Source organism: Carassius carassius, chromosome 19 (genome assembly GCF_963082965.1).
Source record: "Carassius carassius chromosome 19, fCarCar2.1, whole genome shotgun sequence".
Taxonomy (NCBI): domain Eukaryota; kingdom Metazoa; phylum Chordata; class Actinopteri; order Cypriniformes; family Cyprinidae; genus Carassius; species Carassius carassius.
In genome coordinates this window covers 32,874,214-32,886,580 of record NC_081773.1, presented here as the reverse complement: position 1 = coordinate 32,886,580, position 12,367 = coordinate 32,874,214, and the positions used below count along the sequence as shown (strand labels likewise).

The 12,367-nt window shown below is 36.0% G+C and overlaps 1 protein-coding gene across 2 annotated transcripts in view; it reads left to right on the top strand.

The window, feature by feature from the left end:
* LOC132095595 (NACHT, LRR and PYD domains-containing protein 12-like) overlaps positions 1-12,367 on the top strand; it is a 594,505-nt gene that overhangs the window by 19,253 nt on the left and 562,885 nt on the right. Inside the window, exons 4-6 of one of the 2 annotated variants that reach the window (XM_059500734.1) lie at positions 7,967-8,080; positions 8,380-8,493; positions 10,248-12,044. The exons of the other annotated variant lie outside the window; for it this stretch is intronic. Of the exons in view, the coding sequence (XP_059356717.1) occupies positions 7,967-8,080; positions 8,380-8,493; positions 10,248-12,044 (2,025 nt within the window). The remainder of the gene's footprint in view (positions 1-7,966; positions 8,081-8,379; positions 8,494-10,247; positions 12,045-12,367) is intronic. 2 annotated transcript variants of the gene reach the window in all.

Genomic DNA, 12,367 nt, shown 5'->3' with positions numbered 1-12,367 from the left:
AGATACAGGACAATTTACTGACATTAATCCTGTCACATGTAATCGCTCAATCAGTGCTTCAGCCGTACTTCAGAGACGTCACAAACAGCTCGTCAACAAGATGTCATGTTTCTCATCAAATCCATATTCAGGGACCATGAACTTGGTATTCAGCTAGAAAATTACTTCTGGAGAGGAGCATTTTGATAAATAAATACACCATATTACATTCATTGTAATGTTATATTGTTGTTGTACTTTAGGATAGCTGGTGAAATAATGGCAGTGAGCATTACTCATGATGGACCTTTTTCATGGAGTGGATTTACAATTTCATTTCTTCCGGGAGATTAATAAAGATGAGCTGACATAACAGATGCAGACCTGCTAGATCTGATTGACAAGGTTTTCTAATTCAACTCAATTCAGATTTGTATATACATCTGTGTAGTGTATGTGTGTGTTACTCCTGGTTTTTATTTCTTTAGATTGAGTCTGCAGACACTACAGCCTTGCTTGAGCTTTCTGAAAGAATCGTAGCATGCGGTACACAGGATCCTAACATGTGATGAAAGGAAGACATTGTCAGGTGTAGTATCTGTGATTCTGTCCATCTGACTCTCCTCCTTTCTCTTCAATCCACACATCAGGGATAGATGTTTTTGGGACATTATACTCAAGTGCGGTGGGTTCAGTGAAGCGCAGAGAGAATCACGGATTGTGAACTACTTGCAGGACTTCATTCAAAGCCTTGAAGATGAAGGGAACATCATTACTCTTACTCTTAATACTTAAATCGCATCAGTTCAACAACGGACCGGGCATCTGACCAGTCAGAGCAGAGAGGGCTTGTGGAAAACACTGAAGATTTGGATCACTTCACACTTTTGAATATTAACTTGTTGTAGGAAACCTCTAAAACTATTGTAAAATAGTATATTAGGGGCACTTTAAAAATGTGAGGTATTGTCAGTCCAAGTTCAGATACTGTTAACACAAGTAAGGTTGCAGACATAGATGTGTGTGTTTTCTGTAGAAGAAGGGAGCAGCAGTAAGGAGAGCAGGGTTGAAGATGACAGCGAACAGCTGGATAAAACAAACTGCACTAAAGCAGATGCAGAACAAGACAAGATCACCGTCAGCAGTTTCATGTAGTGGATTACTGGTCAGGGGCATGTCCCCATTACTTCTGCACATTTGATCCTGACTGTCAGCTTCGATATGGTCAGCATAGTTTCTGCTTGCCTCTAGTAAATGCATGTTCCTGTACTGTAACCTACACAGCAGCTAGAGACAAACACAGAGTTCCTTATCAATTTGTGATTTGTGTGGTGAAAAATCGGCAGCTGTCAGAAGGAAGCGGAAATCAGAGGAGTCTGCCAGCGGCAGCAAGACAAATAAATAATTATATAAATTTATAATTATTTTTAATACTTATTTAAGTACGTATAAAGGTCAGTGTGGTAACTACAGTGACCTCGGAATAAAAGAGAAACAGACTAATATATAATAATAAGAATGGTATGGCACATTTTAAACATCTAATCAAATATGTAAAAGAAAAATACATAGTGTCAAGCCAGCAGAAGTGTGTCCTCTTTTGAAACGAGCCTGTATCCACCAGACGTCTGAATTTGGAACAAACCAAAGACAGATTTAATAAAGCAGCATCACCCTCCTCCAGGACCACATGAAGAATAATTTCCCAAAAGGACAGCATCTGGAAACTACTGGGTATTATAAACAAACCAGAAATATGTCAGTGCCATGGTTTTGTCTCCAGATGCACATCAGTAATTGAACGGGACTAATAGATCGGTGGGGTGTTGATGCTGATCCAGGTAAGAAGTGTGACAGGAGACAGGACACTGTTCAACTCTTTATCTGAAGTATTTTAGGGTTCACAGCAGATGGCACAACATTGCCCCAATTAGACTGGCTATTGTACAAATTATGGCCACAAAGTGTTAAATGTGGTCTTTCTCAAATAAACAGAATAAACAAACATCAGTTTGCATCTGCTAAATGTGAATTACAGACGTAATGGAACTAAAAACTTGCTACTGTCACGCTATACATTAATCAACATGAGATGATTAACAATAGCGAGCATACACATTTGAATCACGGTATATCTTAAATATTACAACCTTATAAACAATGTAAGGTTCGATTACACAAGCTGAATATTTAAATAAACATAGCTGACTTATAATCAGGAATGATTAAATAAACTTACGTCCAATCACGCACATTAACACCTGATGAAATGGCGGAGTAAGCGGCTAGTGAAAGTGAAAGTGAAACCGGAATAGCGGAACTCACATCAACTAGCGGCACACATTCATAATAAAAGTCCTTCCACTATAAACATGTATAGGGAATTTAGAACAGTAATGTTCTTTTAAGGCATGCTTATAAAAGCTACTTCAATGTTCTAATTTAACTACGGCCTAATCCTGGCTTAATCTAATCTCTGTCTGTGAAACCAGGCCTAAACGTTATAATAATGATGAACAGTTCCATTATATTTTGTATAGATAAAAAAAAGACAACCAAATGTTTTGCGTTCACATGATTAGAACTTCAACTGGAACACAGAACAGTTATTCAGATATCAGACAATCTCCTCAAAGACCAAGTCACAAAAATATATGGTTAGTGTTGCATGTGTATCTTCTGTAATTCCAGTCAAACATCATTTGTTTTATATTATTCAGTAGACTCTGTTAACACGCTAACAAACGTAATATTTGAAGTTAATGGTAGCCCCCTAACATACTAACAGCAACAATTATACATGATATAACATTGTACACAAACTACGTTTCTAAAACTAATTAGATTGCATTGAACAATTAAACTAAAGTAGGCAAAGTTACACTGTTGTTCACTTAAGATAACAATTAAAATCAAACTTACAACGCAAAAAAATATTCATTACTCCGATCACCAATTTCTGAATTTACCGCTCGATCAATCGTCATTACTGAAGCATTTGGCTGCTGTTGTAATTATATGTGATTGGTTGCGTACACGTTGGTTGATACTGATTGGCTGACACCGAGTGGCAGGTCCCACCTACCTTCCATTGCCAGCCACTTCCTGCTACAAGCTGCCCATGCTGATTTCCTTTCCCTGAGTCCCTCTCTCTCTCTCTCTCTCTCTCTCTCACACACACACACACACACACACACACAAAGCCCCTCCATGAGAACGAGTGTAAGCAAGTTCGCGAAAGGTTGGTATCTGGTGATCACACATTAAAAAGGGGTATAAAAATATTTTTATATTTAATTCTGAATATAATTTTGTCAGTGTGTTAATGTCGACCCGAGAAGCGACTGCTACTTTAGAAAGTTCACTAGTCGCAAGTTTGAGGTAAAATTATTTTGACCCCCCCCCCCCCCAAACAAGAAATTCAGTCATTCCACGGCATCATGGTGTTACCGAAAGCTGGAAGAAAGCGGCAGAGTCCTATTTGGGATTACTCTGAATATGATGTGTGTCAGATAAGAGCAAGTGCCTTGCAATGGAAGGTGGTAAAATATGTGGACAATTTATGAAAGGGAAAAATCCTATGAATTTGAAAGTCCATTTGAGAAGCGCGCACAAGGAGGCTAACCTTGCATAAGGTAAAGGAGAACACAGAGAACCCCTCGAACCAAAGTTCAAAACACCTGGAGCTGCAAGAGTTAACAGCCTTATTGGGGCTAAGATGGATACGGCAAAGCAGAAATGAAAAGAGATGATTAAGGACCGAGGAAGCTGAGCCTATGTGTAGATGGTTGGAGCAAGAGAGGATTAACATCATCTTTTATGGTGTGTCAGCTTGTTTTTACCATCCGCCCGGAGCCCATCACCATGCCCTGCTTAACCTGCAGCACTTGGAGCACCTCACACAGGGGAGACCACTGCTCGCTGCATTGATCAGACATTAGATGCATGGGGTATAGAAGAAGACATTGTGACAGATAACGGCTCCAACATCCTCAAGGCTGTCCGTCTTCTCAGGGATAGAAAGCGAGAGCAGAGCCGTGAGTCAGATGCTGTCTCTCAGGAACAGCCAAGAGGTGTAGAGACGAGCAGAATGAACTGTGGATGGAGTCGGAGGGGTCAGACGAGGAGGAGGAGGATGAAGATGAGGAGGAGAAGGAGATTGGAGGCGTTGGGGAGTGTGGTTATAGTGACAAATATAAAATTGAATGTTAAAAATACAGTGTGTTTATTCACTTTGGTGCAACTTCCACACCATGTAGTCACTTGAGCACATAATAAAAGCAATGTTCTTATTCTTTTGAACACATCAAATGCTTTGACACATTTATGCAAATGATTATGTTCAATTAATCATTGTACATAATAATTAGCATTTCTGATTCCTGCATTATCAGTTGCTTATCATGTTGATCATAATGTATTCTTCTGGTTCTCGGTTGAATAATTTTACTAAATCACTTCATGCAGAATGGTTGAACGTCATCTTCTATACATGTCTGAAATGGATTAAGATATCCATTGTGTTTTTATTTTCTGCATCACGATGACATGCTCTGTCACCAAATTACAGTCCAAACAGTAAAAGTGTAACTGACGCGCTTATATAACTTTTTACTGCTGAAACTGATATAATATATACAGAAAAAACTACAACCTTGTGCATTTTTAATCATTGTCATTAAAATCTTAATCATAGTTTATATCAGAAAATACAGTGTTACAACATACTGAACAAGTGTTATACAGTATTTAAATCTCTTAATGTATCAATCAGGGATGTTATACACCGTTGTTCAAATGAGTCACATGCAAACCACTGACCTAAAGTCACCCGATTTGAAGCAAATCAGTCAAACAGGATTAGTTTTTATGTTATGTGTCTGTAAATTAATTTTTACTTTACGTTATCTGCAATGTTTATGGTGTTTTTGGACAGGATAAGAGATATATTTAAACTCTTTAGGTGTTTGTGTGTCTGCTGCACACCACTAGCACAGATGACTGATCCAAAACAAAATATAATCTATTTCTTTATTAACATAATTATTCAGGAATTATTAAACATGAACCAATCAGTATCTGAAATTGATTTCAACATGCAACAAATAACTCAATAGCCTCTGTTACTATATTGCTCTGTACTGAAATGAAAATCTTAACATCTTGAAAGAAAGCTTCAAGTCCGTACTGTATGTCATCAGTTATTTCTCTGAATAAATTATGTGTATATTTTTAATATGATTGAGCAACATCTATTTCAGACCCCCAAAGATTGCACAAATATGTTTACTGTTTCCATGTGAAATGTTGTATGACTTTTTAATACAAAAATTAAATGTGGTATTTATTTCCTAATCTAATCTTTGAATCTTTGGGTGGTGTTGCTTCTTGTTGCAATGCAACTTTGAATTAAGTAAAGTTCCAGTTAGTCATTTTCACAAGCAGGTGCTACTCTCATGGATGCTTATATATAAGCATTATTTCTCTCCAAATAAATGTATAATTTGGAATAATAGGTATATATTGTTTAAACATAAAACAAAAGTTATTGAAAATATACCGACTGAGAAAAAGCTTGCAAAGCAATGCAAAGATTGTGGAGTTTACCGCCTTCTAGAGGAACATATTGCACTTGTCTTGACCAAGTTTGACATTCAGAAGTTTATATATATTAATTTAGAATGCATACAGTTTGTCTTGTTACTTGTTCAAAGAACAATATTCACAGCCATCTTTTACTATCATATGTAAATCAGGATGCATATTACTGAAATACATTTGGATCTGTTAACACACTCATTTTTAAAACATACAGTATTGAATCTGGACTTCAAAGGGTGTGTCTTGTTACTGGTTCCTGGAAGAACATATTGATGGTGGTTTTAGCCACAGAACTATAATAGAACACATACTACTGAAAATGAAACCAATACATCATTTAGTTTCTCAATTACACTATAGTTCTGCTGACACCTAGATGCTGAAATTGTCTTGCACCCGCTCCTGTAGTTCAACTTCTAATGTAAACGTTAGGGAATGAGTTGGATTCACCTTCAGCAGTTATGGATGCCAAGGTAAGACCAGTGCAGGACTACTTAGTATATTTTTATAGAAATAAATTTTATCATTTAAAAAATATATATATTGCATTTTATTTATTTGTACATATTCATTTTCAGATTAATTACTTATGAACCAACAATGAGCAATAGATTTGTTAATACATTTGTTTTAATGTATAAGTGAATGCTATGTATATATATATATATATATATATATATATATATATATATATATATATATATATATATATATATATATATATATATATATATACACACACACCATATATTATTACTATAAATGACTTTATTGAAAGAACAGTCTATTTTTACTGGTCAGGTGAAGTCTGAGCACTGAAACAAGCAACTAAGATTATTTAATTAACTCTGCTCCTTTTTGTATAAAAGCTTTTATTTATTTTTTTTTTTCATGCTAAAACGTGCATGTAACGTTTTCCCACTGATGACTAATGACGCTCCCTTACACACTACAGGCAAAGCTGTATATATATAATACTTGAAGTATGATCTGATGTGTTCTGTTAGTATGTTAGACGTGAAAGCCTGTAAAACTGGATCAAACGTGCACCGGATGAGAGATCGCGCGCAGGAAGTGACGCCAGTTTTCCGCGTCACAAATCAAAAGTGAAAGCAAATTTTCAGAGTTGATGCTTCTCCATTTAAACAATCAGAATCGATTCTGTACGGAATATCAAACTGTTTCGTCGGAACTAAATCATGATTGTCGTGGAGCTGCTTCATAGAAAGGCGGTGGATTTTGTGAATCTGTGTAAATAAGGTGAGTGCTGAGTCATTTACAGTGACTTCCGCTTTCAGATTTCCTCTAAACGACGTTTAGTTTTATATGTTCTATTTGTTTATTTTATATGTTTAATATTTTCTTTTTCCAGCAGATGCAGGTGGTTTGATTTGTGTTTGGTGTTGTGTGTGGTTTAGTTGATCATTTGTTAACACACGACTAACATTGTGTATCTGAACATGTGTATCGCATGATCTGTTTCTCTCAGGATCCGTTCAGCTGAATTATTGAGTTTGTTTGTCATTTCTATTCAGAGTCAGTGCTGGAGATCAGATTCTGTTTCATCATGGAGGACACACAAACATCCACAGATCAAGAGTTTTCTCCAGGATGCAGGTACTTTGAAGAAACACTGTATTAAACCACCCTCAGTGATGGGAGATAGGTCTCTCCTTCTTGTTAATGTGTCTGGAGATTTTTAAGTTAAAATGAATTATTTATTCTTAAAAGGCCAATTCTTACCTGAAGCTGGAGAAAGTCCAAAACGGACTCAGCTGGACAAAGGCATATGCTATCAATTTGACTAAGCTGAATAAAAAACAAAAATCTTAACTGATTGAACAAAGACAAGCAATAATGCAGACAATATATGGTTTATGTGTGTTTTTCAAGTCATCTACAGGTAATAAAGTATTTGAATAATACAGTGTTAATTGACATAACATTTATTATTACAGTACAGAAGCTATAAAATATATTTTCTGCCTTATTCTGTGATAAAAAAGTGGAAAAAGTGTTTTTAGTAACTTTGATAAAAGCAATCATACAATTGTCATTGTAACCAATTATCACCCCCCACAGTCTCACACAATCCTGAGGAGACAATGGGAATGTAGAGGAAACACTGTAGGATTGGCTGTCTCAGTGTGTGTGTGTGTGTGTGTGTGTGTGTGTGTTTGTATGCCACATTACTTGCATGTGGACAGTGTATGGCACTAAATACATTACTCCAGTAAAGCATAATGATTTGGAGGGTCTCACACAAAGAGAAGACTACGGGCCCCTGAACACCTTAATCTGCCTCATGGAGTGTTTTTGATGAAACATAAAAGGCTTCAGAAGAAAATGATTATGATCATAAAGGATTAAATCTGTTGTGTTATAGTTCAGTTGATCAGAAGAGATCAGAAGCAGAGTCCAGCTGTGTGTCTGTGAGGAGTGATGCGTCTATAAATAAACCAGAAATGTTTAAGAGTGGAGATACAAAGACTGATCTCAGGTATGTTTTTATATAAATATTATTATAGCATGTCATTTTATATTCTTAAAATGTATATTTTCTACAATATACGAGACATTTTTCATGTACTTTGCTAAAATATATTTTTTATCTGATATTTTAATATATATGTAGTGTTAGACAGAGAGATGCATTTTCTATTTAATGTCTTTTTTAATAAAATACTGTAAATTAAATGACCCTGAAGTGCTTTTTAAAGTGATTGTTTAAATAATATGAGTATGTACTTTGTTAAATATTGTATTCAAAGCATTGGCTTTAATTTCTCTCTGTTATAGATTATTTCATCAGAAGAGATCAGAAGCAGAGTCCAGCTGTGTGTCTGTGAGGAGTGATGCGTCTATGAATCCTCCAGAAATGTTTAAGAGTGGAGAAACAAAGACTGATCTCAGGTATGTTTTTATATAAATATTAGGGTAAATTAATAAACAGTAAACTACATTAACTGTTTCCTCCTGGAGGAATGAGCTGCTCAACTCAATCCAGCAGCTGAGTCCTTAACCATCTTCAAGAATCAGCTAAAAACACATCTCTTCCATCTTTATTTGACCCACTAACTCTAGCAATCTCTATTCTAATTCTATTCTATCTACTCATTTCCTATTTTATTTATAAAAATAAACAAAACACTTGATTATTAAACACTTGCACTCTTTACAATACTTGCTTTCTTTTATTTAAAAAAGGAACCTCTAACACTCGTATTCTCTGTTCTCTTTTTCATTTCTATGTACTTGTTTTCTTTTTATTTATTACAAAAAAAGAGACCCTCTAACACTGACGTTTTCTATTCTATTGACTTGTTTCCTTTTTGTCTTTTATTAAATAAAATAAAAACCTTGCTACGTGTACTGTTAAGCTAACTGAGACTTGTTCTAGCACTTGTATATTGTTGCTCTGTTGTTAGTATAGATTGCTTCTATTGTCCTCATTTGTAAGACACTTTGGATAAAAGCATCTGCTAAATTATAGTCATTTTAATTCTCAAAGTATATTTTCTACAATACATGATCATTTCTTTTCATGTACATTGGTAATAGACATTTTGTATCTTTATCTGATATTTTAATATATATTGTGTTATACAGAGAGACAAATTTATGAAAGCACTCAGTTCGATTTAATTTTATTTATCTTTTGTAATGAAATAGTGTAAATGAAATGATCCTAAAGTGCTTTTTAAAGTCTTTTGTTTAAATAATATGAGTATGTACTTTGTTAAATATTTTAATTCTAAGGATTGACTTAAATCTCTCTCTGTTATAGTTCAGTTGATCAGAAGAGATCAGAGTCCAGCTGTGTGTCTGTGAGGAGTGATGCGTCTATGGATTGTATAGAAAAGTTTAAGTGTGGAGATACAAAGACTGTACTCAGGTATACTTTTATATAAATATTATTAAAGCATGTCATTATGCATAGGTTCATTACTCTGACAGTCACAGTAGTTGAGGTACTTCACATTATGAGTGGGTTATAGCTTCCTCAACACTGCTTATCACCTTTACAATATTTAATAATGAGGATTTTTCAACTGATCGATGCAGCAGCTGATTTCAGTTTTTCGATGTTAGTCAGTGAATGTGTTTGAAAGCATAATGCGAGTAGTTTTTATATGAATACAGAAGTAATTGTCATACCTTGGTTTAATATAATGTGATTTCTTTTTTCAGTAGTTTTCTCTCAATAATTTCTATGTACTAAATACGGTATTTTAATGCAGTCTAACATTTTAAAACATATTTTAGGAGCATTGAATGATTAACAGGTTTTGCAAAAATATAATTGATATAATATTAAATTATATATAATATATGCACTACCATTCAAACATTTGGGGTCAGTAATATTTTTGGGTTTTGTTTTTTTGAAAGAAAGAAATTAATACTTTAATAATAATTGCTTTCATTAGCACCAAAATGTATCATATTTTCATGATTTCTGAAGATCATGTGACACTGAAGACTGGAGGAATGATGCTGAAAATACAGCGGAGCATCACAGAAATACATTATATTTTAAAATGTATTAAAATAAAGTTATTAAAAATAATTCCATATATATATATATATAGTGAAGATACAAAGACTTATCTCAGGTCTATTGTGCTCATTAGCTTATTTAATAATGCAGTATGTTAATTTTCCAGGCATGAAGTCCTCAACAGGTTCAGATCAAATCTGCTGAAGAAGTTTGAGCGTCTGTATGAGGGAACAGCGACGCAGAGAAACCCAACACTCCTGAATGAGATCTACACAGAGCTCTACATCACAGAGAGTGAGAGCGGAGAGATCAGTAATGAACATGAGGTGAGACAGATTGAGACACAATCCAGGAGAGCAGCAACAGAGGACACAGCCATCAAATGCACTGACATCTTTAGACCTTTACCTGGACAAGACAAAGCCATCAGAACTGTGCTGACAAAGGGAGTCGCTGGCATTGGAAAAACAGTCTCTGTGCAGAAGTTGATCCTGGACTGGGCTGAAGGGAAAGAGAATCAGGACGTCCAGCTCATATTTCCACTTCCTTTCAGAGAAATCAACCTGATGAAGAACAAAACACTCAGTCTTTCAGATCTTCTTCATGTCTTTTTCCCTGAAACTAAAGAAATGGAAATATCCAGTGATGAATGTAAAGTGTTGTTCATCTTTGATGGTCTGGATGAGTGTCGTCTGTCTCTGGACTTTAAGAGCAAAGTGAAACTGTGTAATAAATCTGAATCAGCCACAGTGGACGAGCTGCTGATGAACCTCATTGTGGGGAATCTGCTTCCCTCTGCTCTCATCTGGATCACCTCCAGACCAGCAGCAGCTGATCTCGTCCCCTCTGAGTGTGTCCATCGAGTGACAGAGGTACGAGGCTTCAATGAGCCACAGAAGGAGAAATACTTCAGGAAGAGAATCAGTGATCAGAGTCTGGCCGACAGGATCATCTCACACCTGAAGTCATCAAGGAGCCTCTACATCATGTGCCACATCCCAGTCTTCTGCTGGATCTCAGCCGCTGTTCTGGAGAAGATGTTGAGTCGAGGTAAGAGAGGAGAGATTCCCAAGACTCTCACTCAGATGTACACACACTTCCTGATCCTTCAGACCAACATCAAACATGAGAAGGACTATGAGAAGAAGGTGACAGATGAAGACATGATCCTCAAACTGGGGAAAGTGGCTTTTCAGCAGCTTGTGAAAGGAAACCTGATCTTCTATGAGGAAGACCTGAGAGAGTGTGGCATTGATGTGACAGAAGCATCAGTGTACTCAGGATTGTGCACTCAGATCTTCAGAGAGGAGTTGGGCTTGTATCAGGGGAAAGTCTTCTGCTTTGTTCATCTGAGCATTCAGGAACATCTAGCAGCTCTATATGTGCACCTCTCCTGGACAAACCACAACAGAAATGTGTTTGACCAGAGTTTGTGGTCTAAAGTGAAGGACCGGTTTCAGCTCAGTTCATCAGAACATGTTTCATTATCTGAGCTTCATCAGAGAGCTGTGAAAGAGGCTCTTCAGAGTAAAAATGGACATCTGGATCTTTTCCTGCGGTTCCTTCTGGGTTTGTCAGTGGAGTCTCATCAGATTCTCCTACAACAAATAATGACACTGAAAAGAAGCAGCTCTGACAGCAATGAGAAAACAGTTGAGTACATCAAGAAGAAGATCAGGAGCATTGACTCTCCAGAGAAATCCATCAATCTGTTCCACTGTCTGAATGAACTGGGTGATCATTCACTAGTGAAGGAAATACAACAGTATCTGACATCTGGAAGAATAAAGGAAACCAAACTCTCTTCATCTCAGTGGTCAGCTGTAGTGTTTGTGTTGTTGACATCAGAAGAGGAACTGAATGAGTTTCGTCTTGATAAATTTGTTAAAGGAAAGAATAATCCTGAAAATATGAAAGTTCTTCAGAAGCTGCTGCCTGTGATTAAAGAATCCAGATCAGTTCAGTAAGTATCACTGAGAACAATCACTTCAGTGTTAAAACATGAAGAAAATCACAGTTAAAGCTCAGAAATCTTCAGCGCTGCAGATGTTGTCCAGAGTTTAGTGCTCAGTATTTAGACGTGTTTTATATCAAATCAGTGACAACGTTAGATTCAGAGACAGAGAAGTGGCATATGAATAAATTATTTATTTATTCATATATTGTTATAATAAATGAATTTAAGTAATTGTCATTTTTAAAGGCATCATGAACTGCCTCAGTTTTTTATTTCGTACCATTCTCTGAGATCCACTTATAATGTTGTCAAGCTGATCATCACACAAG